The sequence below is a fragment of the Crocuta crocuta genome, unplaced genomic scaffold (assembly GCF_008692635.1).
Source record: "Crocuta crocuta isolate KB4526 unplaced genomic scaffold, BGI_CrCroc_1.0 scaffold737, whole genome shotgun sequence".
Taxonomy (NCBI): domain Eukaryota; kingdom Metazoa; phylum Chordata; class Mammalia; order Carnivora; family Hyaenidae; genus Crocuta; species Crocuta crocuta.
This window is the reverse complement of record NW_027527804.1, coordinates 1,339,490-1,354,927: the sequence shown is the minus strand read 5'-3', so window position 1 is coordinate 1,354,927 and position 15,438 is coordinate 1,339,490. Positions and strand designations below refer to the sequence as shown.

Sequence of the window (15,438 nt, the reverse complement as noted above, 5' to 3'; positions counted from 1 at the left end):
ACAGACCTGTGAACTCCTGACTGCAATACAAGGCAGGGTCACTTAAGTGATGTAGAAAGAAATACACATTAATAATATAAATGGACTAGTCAAAAGTTGGAGGCAGCCTTTTACATTGAATCATATGAAATTGCCATTTCTGTGGGTCAAAAATGGTTGAATATTGGCAATTCTGTGAAGTTCGAACTAGAAAAAAAGACAACTGAGCTGGTCAAATTAATCCAGGAAGGCTTCCTGGAAAAAGTTAAATCTTAAAGGAGGTTGTTAAAAAGGTCAAGGATGCAGTTTCCTAGAGCTGAGAGGGTAAGGGCTTTGCAGGGAGAAAGAACAGTGCGTGCAAAAGAACGAGAAGTAGAAAGGAGCAAATTGCAGATGGGGGTGGTGGTAAGCAGATTAACTTGGCTGAAGAGAAGGGCTCTGTTAAGGAATAATGAGAAATGAGAAATGGGCTTGATGAAGTGGGGGAGGGAGAGTGGCTGGAAGAATGAGGGCAGAAGGTGAGAGTCCCTGAGAGCCAAATGAAGGCATTTGGAGTGAATACAAAAGGCAGTAGGGGTGCAGGAGCTGGAGAGGGATTTGATGAAAGCTGTGTTTGGAAGATTAATCTGGCAACCTGCACAAGCTGGATTGAAGAAGGAGAGAGGCTGGAGTCAGGGAGACCGGCTAGGAAGTTATTACAGTGAGAGCCGGCGGCGAGGGGAAGGGGGCTGGAATGGGGGTGGGAGCGGCAGCACAAGAAGGCTATAACGAAGGTAGTGACAGAACTGGGGATGGGATTCATGTGCAACTTGGAGGGGAGAGGTTTGGAGTAAACAAGGGGTTGAAATCCAGGAAGGAAGGCTGGAGAAGAGTGTCTGCTGAGGGTGAGGGGTGTCTGCAGGGGGAAAGTGCTGGCTAACTTTTCATCTCCATAAATTTGGAGTATTGGGAAGGGAGCCCATGGGACTAGCCCCTGGGAAGCAGGACAGAGCATGGAAAGGTCAGAGGTTATTTTGATTTGTTAGTGAAACCCAGGAAAGAGAAACTCACCCTGGAAATTCCTGTTTTGATCCAATCCTGATCAAAATGGTGGAATAGGGAATTGTGGCCTCACTCCCAGTCATGTACTCACCTTCTCCCTTCGGCCCCCAGGTGTCCCCAGCCTTTGTCCCACACCCCTACATTCTCCTGCCCCCATGATATTCTCTGATATATTTACTATAGTGGTTTTGCCATTATGCCTTCTTGACTAGGAGGATTTATATTTGCAAATAAACAAAAGATTGAATGTTACATTGCTGAAAAGAATACATTTCTGATATGGTTTGGAGGGGAAGGCAGGGTGGGGGGTCAGTATCTTGGAGCAAGAAAAATGCAGCTGCTTCTTCTGTTACCCTCTCTCCTGCACATTTAAAAGCACAAGAAGGGAAAAGAGAGCAAAAATCTCTGGTAAAAAGCAGGGTTATTAAATACAATCATTCCCAAATAGTATTTTCAAAAAGCACTTACATGTATGTTGTTAATGGCTAAAATGAGGCTTTATCTGTGCTATACTTACATAATTGAAAGTGGACAGTAATGAATACACTTACAACCTACCCCCATTTCCCCATCCCCACTCCAGAGCCAAGTAAGAGCCACTACCTGTCATTAGACTTGAACTCTCAGGAAAACTAGAAAAATTACTTTGGCTTGTTTTGTATCTGCTGAAGCCAGTATTAACTCTAAGCCTTGCTATGGTGATAAAAATCAACTGCGGAGAGCCAGCATGGTGAAGTGCAGAAGAACATAGAGCTGAAAGTCAAGAGACACGGGTTCACAATCTTAGCTTGGTCGTCTTATCAAACCTCAGCTTCCCCATCTGTAAAATGGAAGTTGAGCCTGATGATTTGCAAGGACCTCCCAATTATAAGATGCTATTAGCCCTGTCATCTAAGGGGGAAGCAGCAAGGTTCATTATTTCATTTTATTACATCCATTCACTAATTAAACCAAAATTTGTTCTGCCAGATGCTGTGAAAGGCACTGAGGGAGGCATGTCTGTTTTTTTGCCTTCACAGAGCTTATAAGCTGGGTAGGGAGAGAAGACAGCATGCCATACCAACAAAGTATGGTATTACAACAAAGTTCAGGGGCATCTCCTTAGCTCAGTCAGTTAAGCATCTGACTTCAGCTTAGGTCATGATCTTGCAGTTCGTGAGTTCAAGCCTCACACTGGACTCTGTGCTGACAGCTCAGAGCTTGGAGCCTGCTTCAGACTCGGTGTCTCCCTCTCTCTCTGCCCCTCCCCTGCTTGCATTCTCTCTCTCTCTCTCTCAAAATAAATTAACATTAAAACTTTTTAATATAAAAAAATAACAAAGTCCAAAGCCCTAAGGATCATAAAGAGGGGAGCTTAGTTGAGCAAAGGGGGCCATGGAAAATCTCTTAAATCAGTGGTATTTAAGTTAAGCCCTGAAGAAGGAGTAGAATTTAGCCAGATTCAGAAGAGTGTATAACAGAGTGGGAAGGGAAAGTGTCCCAAGGAATGGGCACAGCATGTGTGAAGGCCTGCAAGTAAGAGAGCCTGGGGTAAATAAACAACTGGAAGGAGCTCAGTACTGCTAGAGCACAGAGGTGGAGAGGGAGTGATTAAGCACGAGAAGTCCACAAGGCCCAAACCACACAGGGCTCATAAGCCATGTAAAGGAATTTGAACTTTATCCTAAGAGCAATGGGAAGCCATTCAGTGAAATTTGGCATAGCTGTAACATGATCAGATTTGCAGTTGAGAAAACCCCCCTCTGGCTGCTGTGGGGGAAGAATGGATTGAGCATACAGACTGCCATTGCAATTTGGAGAGTGAAATGAAACAGTAAGAAGGAGAGACAGAGCAGNCAGACCAGAGTTTCTTAAGTTTGCAAGTTGCCAACCTGTGAATTAAGTGGAACTCTGGGAGTTTTTATCTTTTATCTTTTATAGATGACTCATCTTGACAAGAAGCTAAGTACTTGCCGATTTGCAGCTGTTGTCCTCAACCACCTAGCATTAACACCAGGCAACTACTCAAGATTTCAAATTGGAATTAGCCAAACAATAACCATAAGACTAAGTTGACAACAAGAACAGATCCACAAAAAGAGGGGGTGGGACGGAGAGACAGACAGGCAGACAGACAGACAGACAGACAGAGAGAATATCACATGGTTTTTACTATGATTACCAGGAGCTTCAAGTCCTCCAAACCATGGATGGGAAAAGAAAGGAAAATGTTATCCTAAGCCATGATTTAGCTAGATGTAGGGGCCAGTCTCCCAAAGACCTGAATTAAATTCCTGACACTGCTGCTAAGTAGCTGCAGGGCTTGGGCAAACCTTGAGCCTTAGTGATCTCTTCTGTAAAATGAGAAAGTTGGACTGGATGCCTCCCTAAAGTTCAGTATTTCACAAGTTTTATAGAGCACAGAGATGATGCCACTGATGGTTGAGCTGTCTACCTCTATGCATGTGGTCCTTTCTGTGTCTTTCAGTCTTTGTCTCTCTTCTGTAGTAAAGTCAGCAGTTTGAAAACTTCCAATGACAAAGACTCTTTTAAGAATATATGTTGTAATCTTGATCTGTCCCTCTGTCTTTTTTGGGGTTGTTGGGTTCTCTGTGTTTTTATGTTGCTCTTTCTTCTTTACCCTTGCAGTGCTGTTTAAAACCTTTAATGCCCAAGATTCCTATATGTATTTAACTCAATTCATTCTCTCCCCTTCTTACTATTTCTCTTTTTTCCTTCTTCTCTTCTATCAGTTCATTCCCTCTTATTTTTCACTCACCCACTCCCATTCCCCATCTCAGATTTCTCCCATTTCTTTGATCTGTTATGACCCCTACAGGCATTGTTTGGTGCTGCCACTGGGACCCTAAACAGAAGACAAAAACACAAAATGGGCGTTTACGGGCGTGCCTACTTATTTACTAGAAGGCCATAGTTCTGTCTGAAACCATCCCACGCAACCCACAGAGTATTTACTTGCTGGGAGCCCCCTCCTTGCTTCTTTCTCTCTGACTGAGACAGTGAGGGTAGGCTCTAGTGACATCCCATTCCAGCATGTGCTTCGTGGGGGTCCAGCTACCAAATCACCTCCCATTCAACCTGACAAGTATTTATTGAGCACCTACTGTGTGCCTATCGCTCAGCAAGTTCCTCCAGAGACTCCTGGGGTCTCTAAACAATACCGCCTAATCCTGCCACAGCAGGAATTCAACATTATTGTACTGGCTTTGTTCTGAAGGGTAGGCTGTGGTGAGATTACAGACTTCATTCAACAACTTCTGCTTGGAAATGAGGCTGAATTTTCAACAAAAGTGGGGAGTTGAATCAGCCTGAGGCTTTAATTCAGTACATATTCTCATTTGAATTTTGGATTTACCTTGTATGCATCAGAAGGGCATAATATATTGCTTACCTTCTGCAGAAGGTTCCTCTTGGGAGAGTCTTAGCATTTCCAAGATGTCATTAAAGCCATAATCTGTCACTTTTAGTACAAAACGCCCATCTACCACACAGTTCCGAGACTTCAGCCTCCCATGAGCAAACTCTCTGTGGTGTAAGTACTTCATGCCCTGCAGATGATACAAACAGGATTTATTTAATTACTTATTTAACTATTTTGTGTTTTAGAAGCCAGTTTCTGAGCTTGTCAATGGTATGAGCTATTATGGTCCAGAATTCAGCCCTTTTTTTCTCATATGCAGGCAAAGCAAAACCTTGACAATAAGAATTATTTCCGGGTCCCTTCCAGCTCTAAAATTTTATGCTTTGATGAAAAAATGTATCTTGGATGTATAGAGAATTTTCCATTATTGGGAGATTTATTGACATTTCAAACATAGGATGGATCCACACATATATAATTTCCAAGAATTGGAAAATTCTGACTTCTCCCCAAAAGGTCTAACCCAACATTCATTCTTCCACTATTGGCAAGAATGAAAATGGGTACATCCTTTTTGGTGGACAATTTGGCAACAGATATCAAAATTGAAAGCATGCATATCCCGTGATCTAAGGATTCTGCTTCTCCTCTAAAGAAATGCCTGTTCATCTGCACGAGGAGACATACACCAGAATGCTCAAGACAGCTCTGTTTTATAATATTATATGATTACAACTACAGTAAATACCTATCAAGAAGAGACTGTCCAAATTGTGGTGTATCCCAACTGTGGAATATTCTGCAGCAGTTAAAAGCAATAAAATAGATCTGTATGTATGAACAGGGAATCATCTATATACCATAAAGTAAGTGATAAATAGTAAGATGCAAAACTATGTGACTGCATGTATTTTTAAAAACAACCAAATCTATAATGAATGTAAATACACATGAAATGAATTACAAGGTTAATCACCAAATTGTCATCAGTGGTTAACTCTGGGGGAAGATGTGAAAGAGGGTTGAGTAAATGTCAATATTTCCCCTATATATATTTATATCATGTGATTTTTAAGTCTCATTTAATACATTATTTTTGTAATTAAAAATATACAATAAAAAAAGAAAGCTGAATACTGCTGATCTCTACAGCTTGCTGGGCAACTTTATATAACATTCAAATGTGATCTACCAGGACTTTATCAGATGGGTTGATTCATTCACATATAAATACAATTCATATTCTAGTGCAATCATCTCAGAACTGTTTATGCTGATCCTTTTAAGTATCTGGCTCTATTTTGTGGCCTGACACCCCTTTGTATTTGTAAGCTTTACATCTTGTGCCCTCAGAAAATCTGCNTCCCCCAGGGTTGTCTAATGCTTGGCTTTCATTCATCATGGGCCTGAGGGCACTGTCATTTTGAAGCTTCTCCCTTAACTCACGGGACCTTGCTTATAGGATGAGTGGAAAGAGTACTAGAATTGAAATCAGGAAATTTGGATTCTATTATCAGCTCTGCCATTTAATAGTTGCCTGATAAATATTTATTGAGCACTTACTATGTATGGCAGACACTATATAACAAAGTATACCTCATTTAGCTTCTCTGAGCTTCTGTAAAAGGAGACTAATCACACTTATTTTATAGAGAATTGGAATGAGATAATGTCTATAAAGCTACCTTGAAAAGGGTTAGGCCACAATATAAAGGTCAAGATTGGTCAATATGCAGGAATCTCAACAAATCATTGATTAACCAGTTCAGCTCCATAAAAATGCATGTAGACACAATTTGCATATTATTCCAAAGAGTTCATGGACTCCACTAAAGCCAATCCATAGACCCATCCATGAACCCCATTAACTGTCAATAGTCCTTGCCTCAGAGAATGGAGGTTCTGCCTAATAGACCCTATGTGGTCTTTTGATTTCTCATCATGCTAAGTTCTATATCTACATCTATGGTATATAAAGACCTGTCACCTAGTTCTAGACTGAACCATGTTTTAGATGGTGAACCAGGAGATGAGGCTAAGCAGCATCAAAGGAGCTGGAAATGAGTATTTTTCCACATCCAGAAAGCAGAGAAACAGGATGGAAGAACGGATTGCTTAAGGCAAAGAGTGCTCAGTGGCAACAGGAAGTAAATACAAATCTGGCCCTCAAATTGAGGGAAAGGAGAGAGTAAATCTTTTCTATATCAGTACTTTATAACAGATATGTACAAAGGGACTACGAGAAGGGATGGGAACAGACCATAGAAAGGAAGGTGAAAGAGTGAGATCATCACAATGATCCAAGGAAAATAAAACATCCCCAAAACATTTAAATTCAAATCTATAGGGAAAAGCTAAGATTTACTCAGTCTTTCCATTAACCTTGATGAGATCCAGCAAGAGTGATGATTTAAACATCCAGTCAAGTTTCACATCCTGATTTGTCAATATGTCTTCCAGGCTCCTTCTGGAACAGAATTCTGTCACAATGGCAAACATCCCTGAATCATAGAAGAAGCCCAATAAAGGGTTAATATTTTCATGACGCAGGTCCTTCATCTGGAAACAGAGGGAGACAGGAAGGTCACAACTCTCCTGTCACAACTGGGGACTAGAGTTTAGGGCACATACCATTCTCTTCATCCTTCCTATGACTCGTTGCTTCAATAAGCTGAATTTTGGCCCCCATGATCTTCAATCTCTAATGTTAGTCCTGTGATTGTTATGTTATATGGCAAAAAGGAGATTATTCAAGTAGGCCTAATCTGATTGTATGAACCATTCAAACCAGAAGAGGAGGGAGGAAAGGGAGTCAGAGAGATTCAAAGTGTAAGGAGTCAACACTCCATTGTTGACTTTGAAGATGGAGGAAGGAGGCTACAAGTCAAGGAATATGGGCAGCCTCTGGAAGCTGCAGACAGCTCTCAGCTGATACCCAGCAAGGAAATGGGGACTTCAGTCCTACAACTGTACAGAACTAAATTCTGCTGACAACCTGACTGAGCTTAGAAGTGATATACCCCCAGAGACTCCAAATAAGGGTCCAGCGTGACTGATACCTTGACTTCAGCCTTGTGAGACACTAAGTGGAGCACCCAGCTGAGTGCACTTAGACTTTTGAATCTACAGCATACTGAGATAATAAATGGGTGTTGTTTTAAGCCATTAAGTCTGGGCTATTTTGTATGGCAATAAAGGTTCTACTTGCCAATTCCATTGTGTCTGTTGGGGGAAAGGGTTACCCACATAACCAAGCAATTCTCCAACACCAGCTGGGTGTCCTATAATTTAATTCTGACACTATCTGTCTGGAGATAGCATCCGATCACAAGCTAAGGATTCAGTTCTACAAGATTGCTCCCATACACACACTCTTCAGAAACCAGTCACAAATCCAGATCACCTGGGCTTCTGACAAACTAGGAATAGATTGGAGGTTCCAATAATTTTCCAGAATGACTCACAAAACTCACAGAAACATTTTACTTACTACATTAACAGTTTATTATAAAAGGATATAATTCAGGAACAGCCAGATGGAAGAGATGCATAGGGCAAGGCATGGGGGAAAGGTGTGGAATTTTCATGCCCTCTCCAAGCATGTACCACTTTCCCCAAATCTCCACGTGTTCATGAACCCAGAAGCTCTCCAAACCCTGTCCTTTGAAGTTTTTATGAAGGTTTCATTGCATAGGCATGATTGATTAAATCATGGACCGTTCATGATTCATTCAACCTCCAGCCCCTCTCCCCTACCCAATTGTCAGGGGGGTGGGACTGAAAGCCTCAACCTTCTAATCTAATGGTTGGTTCCCCTGGCAACCAGCTACCATCCTTAGATGTGCCGCAAACATCTCATTAACATAACAAAATACACCTTTACCATTCTTCTCACTAAGGGAATTCCAAGGATTTTAGGAGCTCTGTGCTAGAAATAAGGATGAAGACTATATATATAATTTTTTTTACTATAAATCACAGTATCAGAGGCAGTAATAGAAAATTAATGCAATGGTTAAAGTAGGAGATTCTAAAAAGAGATTATCTCTTAGCATATTGTAAGTGAATATTAGGCCTGTGGCCTTCCTGACTCTTTGAGGACTCTGGAATGGAGCTCAGTGAGCCAGGAGAACTAAAAATATTTAGAACAGTAATAGATTGTCTATTTGTGAATATTCATCTATCCAGTGTTTTTTTAAAATAAATAGCCTACATAAAACTCAGGCCAAACTCTACAAAATTTGTTTCAGAAGAAACATCTAAAATTTTTACTACATTTTCCCTTTGCATCATTAATTTTCTCACTAATGAGAGAAGCATTTAGTGTGTGCCCACATGTCCAAGGCACTGGACTACATGCTAGAGTTGCAGAGATACACAAAATGAAAAGAGCTCACATTCAAAGAAGGGTATTAGACAAATAAGCTGACAGCTATATTTTACTGTAAAATGTATTCTTATGGAAGGTTGCATGGCACACTGGGGGAGCTCAGATGTTAATTCAGCCTGAAGGACCAGAGAAAGCTTCCCTGAGGAGGTAATGTCTTGACTGCCAGGAAGGACAAATAAGAGTTGACCAGATGAAGGTGACAGAGTGGGAGGGGCTAAGAGTGAGAGCATGTTATGTTGAGGAAATTGAAACAGGTTTAGGGTGGCCAGAACAGAGTGTAAGGGAGAGAATATGAGACAAAAGGCTGGAGAGCTAGACAGGAACTAATCACATGGGTCTTTGAGAACCTTGATATAATATTTGAAATTCATATTCAAATTTATGGGCACTCCAATTGCTATCTACTATTCCTACTATTTAAAAGAGATGAGAGGGNTCATGATCACTTCTAGATTTCTACCTGGATTCCTGGATAGATAGCAGTTCTATATATCAATATAGGGGCCTCATGGATGGTGTAGTAATGGATATGTTGGTATCCCACCCATATCCCCTTTACTGTGCATCCCTCAGCTGCTGTGAATGTTGGCTGATAATTCACAGCTGTTCCATTCTCAGGAAAATTGTCCTAGAGCCCAAGCCAAATGGAAGCCAAATTACCTTAAAGGTTAGGTCCCACCCACAGACCTTAGCCAATTATTGACTCCCTGGGGATGGTACAAAAGTCCCACTCCCTGGCCTCAAGGTGGGGCTCATGGTATAACTTGCACTCCCACAATTTCCCCATGAGATCATACTGAAGCTAGTCTCCAGCTGAGATCACATACTTGCTGAGCTATTACTTCTGCCCTATTCTGCTTCCCTCACTCCCTTTCTCTTGAAGCATTCTCTCAACGAGTCATTTGGACAAGAATCTGCATCTTAGGATCAGCTTTTAGAGAATCTGACCTAAAATAGATGGGAAAACAAAATTTTGGTGGTGGGGAAGACCGATTAATTCAGTTTTGGAAATGTTAAGAATGAAGTGCCTGTGGGACATCAAGGTGGACTTATTCCAAAGATAGTTGTATATTCAGGGTTTGGAGGTCAGGAAAGAAGTCTGAGCTGGATCACTGTTAGGAATTTACCCAAGGGNCTATAGAATAAAAAGAGAACAGGAAAATATCAACATTTAAAAAGTGGAAAAAGGAAGAACATCCTGCATAGACTTAAAAATAAGGCCAGGGAAGTGGAGAAAAAACTGTTTAGAACACTATTATGAGCACCACAGAAAGAGTTTCAGGAAATTGAAGCAAATGACAGAAAGAGTTTTAGGAAAATGTTATCTATCAATACTAGAGAAGTCAGATGAATATGAAGACAGAAAAGTAGCTGATAAATTTGACCATCAATAAATTATTAATAATAGAAACTTACCCTATAAATATGTTTACACAGATATACAAGCAAATATATATTCTACATATATTTCACAACTTCTCCATATATTTCATGTGGGAAATAAGGGAATGATTAAATTACAAATTATTCTATGTTGAGCATTGAGAGTACAGTGGGACATTTATTGAGATGGAGTACATTGGCTTAGAATATGAGCCATTTTCTCCAACAGGGTGATCCAAACTGAGGTTAAATTATCCCTGGTGGGAATGGCAACTATTGGTCATTAAAGCTGCTTTTTGAGAAAGACAGATACCATATGCTTTTACTCATATGTGGAGCAGGAGAAAATTACCAGAGGATCATAGGGGAGGGGAAGGGGAAAAATAGTTGAGGAGAGGGAGGGAGGCAATCCATAAGACACTCTTAAATAATGAGAACAAACTGAGGGTTGATGGAGGTGGGGGAGAGAGGAAAATGGGTGATGGTCATGGAGGAGGGCACATGTTGGGATGAGCACTGAGTATTATATGGAAACCAACTTGCCAATAAACTATATTAAAAAACTAAAGCTACTTTTTAAGCATAGAAGCCTGGCACCCATGACAAGTCACTTAGTACAAATGCAGCTTAAACCAGCTAAGACAGACATGAAAATTCAGCCCACACATAGCAAAATGGGCCCTTTCTATCAAGGTTTTATTGTACCATCTCTTTTGGAGCAAACAGCCAAAACTATAGGTTCTAAACCTCTTTTGGAAGACAGAATACAAAGTAGCTGTCTGCCAGCTATTCGACACAAATCAATTTCCTTTTCTTATTGGGAAAACATCTAGTCCACATTTTATAGTCTCCCCTGGAGCTAAGTGTAGCCATATGACTGAATTCTAAGGAGTGAAATATAAGAGGAAGTGGCATGTGCCATTTCTAGGCTAAGGCTTTTAAGAAGTTAATATATGCCTTTCATGTTATTTTTCACTTGTACAGATGAATGCAGATGATGACAGTGTCCTAGGAGATGACAGAGCAATAAGATGGTCATATCTTATGATATGGGTCCCTGAATCCCTATACTGGAAGGAAGTCACCTGTCAACAAAGAACACCTGTCTTGTACTGGTAACCTTAGCATGGAAAAAGTTCAGGCCTAGGTTTTCCCTAAATCTTTACAGTCATATGTCCTCAGCTACAACCAATAGAGAAGAGTCCACATAGGAACCAGGTAGATACCTACATGCAGTCATGTCCTCCTGATATTCTGGACAACCCCAAGAAGCAGAGAATCTTTGGGACATCTTTTTTTAGCAAGGTGGTTATCTCAACATTTCCTGGGTAGTCATGTACTTCACCCTTTCAGTAATATGTTCCTAAGTGGTTACCACCAAATGTTCAAGAGTTCAATTGTCCTGTTTCCCAAGATATTTGTTAGTATTGCACCTGACATGAAACCTTTAAGGATTCAATCTGCAGAAACTGGTCCTGAGTCAAGTATTATTAGCTTGAGTGGTCTTAAAGATGGCTTTAACTGTTGAAAATGTTTCTGAGACATCATAACATCAGCATAATTCTTACTTGCACTGCAGCTGCAATACCATACTAGTGGTAAGACTCTTACGAAAATTTAATTCTCCACATCAGTGCCTGCCATTGATATATTAGCCATTGCTACCTATTTTCGCAATAAGATTTTCTCCCTCCATGGAATAAGTGGTTGCTTATGTCTGTTTCTTCTATTTCATTTTGTTTTGTTTTGAGCTATTGTTCAAGACCCCTACCTTTGTATCAACCTATTCACTCTTTACCACCCAGAGGTTAATGGGTGTTAACCAGGTATTAGTAGAAGATTTCTGGTGCTATGTTTCCTGCTTTTAACACTTTATTAATTAAAAAAAACAAACAAACATGTAGAGTACCTTGCTATATGTTAGGCAGTGAGCTTAAGGGTTGGTGACAAATGGTGAACAAAATATTATATGGTCCCTGACCACTTAATTAAATAATTACATGAATAAATGTAAATGTGTAACTCTGACAAGTCCTATAAAGGGAAGATACATAATGTAAGTATGCATAATTGGGGCTTTGACCAATCAGAGAGGTTGAGGGAGGGTTTCTGGGAAGTGACAACTGAGCTGGGAGTTAAAAGATCAGTGGATTAACCAGACAAAATAAGAGAGAAAAGTGTTCCAGAGATTGGAATAATGTGTGAAAAAGCTCTGTGCTAGGAGCATATCAATCCAAGGACTGAAAAAAAAAAGCCAGTGTGGCTGACACAGAGAGGGCAAGGGAATATTATGGTATGAGATAAGGCTGAAAAGGCCATGGAGGATTTAAACATCATTTTAAATAGATTTTTATTGATAGTAATAGCAATTAGAGGGACTTTTATACCATGTAGCATGTAGTAAGCCATGGCTACTAGCATTCCTGATACCACNCTTCTGAGATAAGCAGACTGATGCCAGCCATTTTCTTCTTCCCTGGGGACATTTGCTAAGCCTTAGCACAGGCTGAAGATCAGGTTTAGCTTAGCAGAAGGGTTTTGCTGGGAAAAAGAGAAAATCAGCAAAGTTTCAGCCATTGTAGAGTACTGGCAGGACAATAATCTTCAGGAGACCTAAATATGAGCTGGCTCCCCTGCACACATAGTATATATTCTGAATTTGGAGGCTATAGAGAAGACAAGGAAGCTTCTATAAGGTGGACTGAAATCTCCTTTACTCTCCCAATATTTAAGACACAAAGTTGCCACAAATATATGGCTGGTAATATATGGTTTCCTCAAGATATTTGCCAAATGTAGAAGCATCATAGGGTGAGGGTAGAAGCCAAAGAGTAAAGATCAAAGGGTATGAAGCATAGTCTGAACACACCAATCTTTCAAAGTGTAGAATAGAGAGCTCTGCAGGCTTTTCAAGGCACATGCTTGGGAAACATAACAGGACTAGAGGTGTACTGAGTTTAATTAAAATTACAACATATTTTCAATTCAGCTCAGTCTACGATTAGATTAATGTGATTACTCCCTCACCCTACCTGTTTAACAGATGAAAAGAGAAAACCCTCATTGGTAGAACATATTACCTGGAGCCAATACAGTGTCTTTATATAAAATATCTACCCACATAATTAAAAAATTACTAGATATTTGAAGAGACAGCAACAAAGGAAGACAGAAGACAGTGGAACATGTCTTTAAATAATCCATAGACCAAAAAACCCCATAAAATATGGACCAGTATTTTTTAAACCATGAAGGCAGTAGAGAGTGACCAAAAACCACAAATGGAGGTAAAGTTAAGCCTGGAAAACACACTAAAATAGGTAAAATTGTGTTTGTGTTTGTTTTGTTTTGCTTTGATTGTGATGATGTTTTGTGCACCTCAAACTACACATGACTTGAAGGTAGAAACTGCATCCTGGCAGGTTTGAGATGTCAGAAGGCAAAAAGCCTAAAAAACACACTAAAATAGGTAAAATTGTGTTTGTGTTTGTTTTGTTTTGCTTTGTTTTTTGATGATATTTTGTGCACCTCAAACTACACATGACTTGAAGGTAGAAACTGCATCTTGGCAGGTTTGAGGTGTCAGAAGGCAAAGTTTGGAGCCAACAGAACAGCTAGAAAGTTAGGGAAGAATTCCTGGAAGGTGATGCGCTTTAGAGCAAGTTCAATCCCAAAATATACATATAAAATTTCCTCAAAACTACATGTATCACTGTGAGCATTTCATAAAGTATATAATTGTGGATCATTATGTTGTACACCTGAAATTATTATAATATTGTATGTCAACTCTACTTCAATTACAAGTTTTAAAAAATCTGCCCAAATCTTTGGCTGAATGTTAATCTTTGCATGCTTAGGGAAAATCCCAGGGACCTCATAATAAGGCAACAACTAAACCTGTAAGTATGGACCAGAGATTTTAGGTACTGCATAGCACATGGGAGAAGAAGTTGAAAATTTAGTCTAGCCAAGATAACTGCCTGCAAATACAAAAAATTATTCTTCAGAGCTATATAACAGAATCCAGAGTTTCTAAAATGTATCACTCAGAATATTCAGTAATCAACCAACAAGCCTTAGATATGCAAAGAAGCAGGGAAATGTGACCTATGCTCAAAAAAAATAAAAGCAATCATTAGAAATCAACCCTGAGATGATAGAGATGTAGCAACTAGCAGGAAAGAATTTTAAGGCAAATATTGCAAATATAGTTGAGGAGTTAAAAGAGAACATATACAAAATGAACATACAGATAGGGAACATCACCAGAGAAACAGAAACTATAAATAGGAATCAAATGGAAATTCTGTAGCTGGTAAATACAACAACTGAAATAAATAATTCACTAGATTTGCTTAGGAGATGACAGAAAAGTCAATAAACTTGAAGAGAGATCAATCAAAAATACACTAATCTGAAAAACAGAGGAAAAAAGATTGGGAATAAAATGAATCAAGTCTCAGGGATCTGTGTGATAATACAGATGGATACAAGAGAGAATGGAAAAGAAAAGTAAAAAGAAATGGTAGCCCCAAATTTCTTGAATTTGTTGAAAGATGTCCATTTAAATATCCAAGAATCTCACTGAACCCCAAACAGAAGAAATACAAACAACCTAGGAACATCACACTCAAATTCCTCCCATTTGAAAATCAAACAACTAAGAAGCTCAGTGAACCCTAAACAGATTAAAAACAAAGAAAACTGTACTTAGACCCATCATAGTCAAACTCCTGAAATCTAAAGATAAACTTTTAAAGGCAGTCAGAGAATATATTTTTAAAAACTTTTCATGATTTAAGTAAAATTTTCACAGAAAATCAGAAAAAGGGACATGTGTGAAAAAAGCTTCAGGTAACATCAAACCCAATAGTAAAACATTAAATCGTTTTCCTCTCGGGCCAAGAGCAAGGCAAGGATGTCTGTCTTCATCATTTCTACTCAATACAGTGTGAAAGCATCAAAACACTGATGAGAAAAATTAAAGAAAACCCCATGTAAATAAATGAAGATCTATACCACATTAATGGACTGGAAAATTCAATATTGTTAAGATGTCCGTCACCCCTAAGTTGATTCATAAATTCATACAGTTCCTATTGAAAGTTCCAGAAAGCTTTGCTTAACTAATAGAAGCTGACTCTAGGATTTATTGAAAATTAAAATGAACTACACTATCCAAACAATCTTTAAAAAGAAAAAGCTGGAGGAGTTTACACCACTTTACTTCAGGACTTACTATAGAGCTATGGTAATTAAGCAGTGTGATATTACAAGTTGA

General features: G+C 39.4%; 1 protein-coding gene across 1 annotated transcript in view; it reads right to left on the bottom strand.

Annotated features, from left to right (window-relative positions):
• The window catches only part of GUCY2F (guanylate cyclase 2F, retinal), an 87,379-nt gene that overhangs the window by 22,955 nt on the left and 48,986 nt on the right, over nt 1-15,438 (bottom strand). The window contains exons 8-9 of the mRNA XM_077773784.1: nt 6,764-6,940; nt 4,412-4,568 (exon numbers count right to left, since the gene is read on the bottom strand). Coding sequence (XP_077629910.1) covers nt 4,412-4,568; nt 6,764-6,940 — 334 coding nt within the window. The remainder of the gene's footprint in view (nt 1-4,411; nt 4,569-6,763; nt 6,941-15,438) is intronic.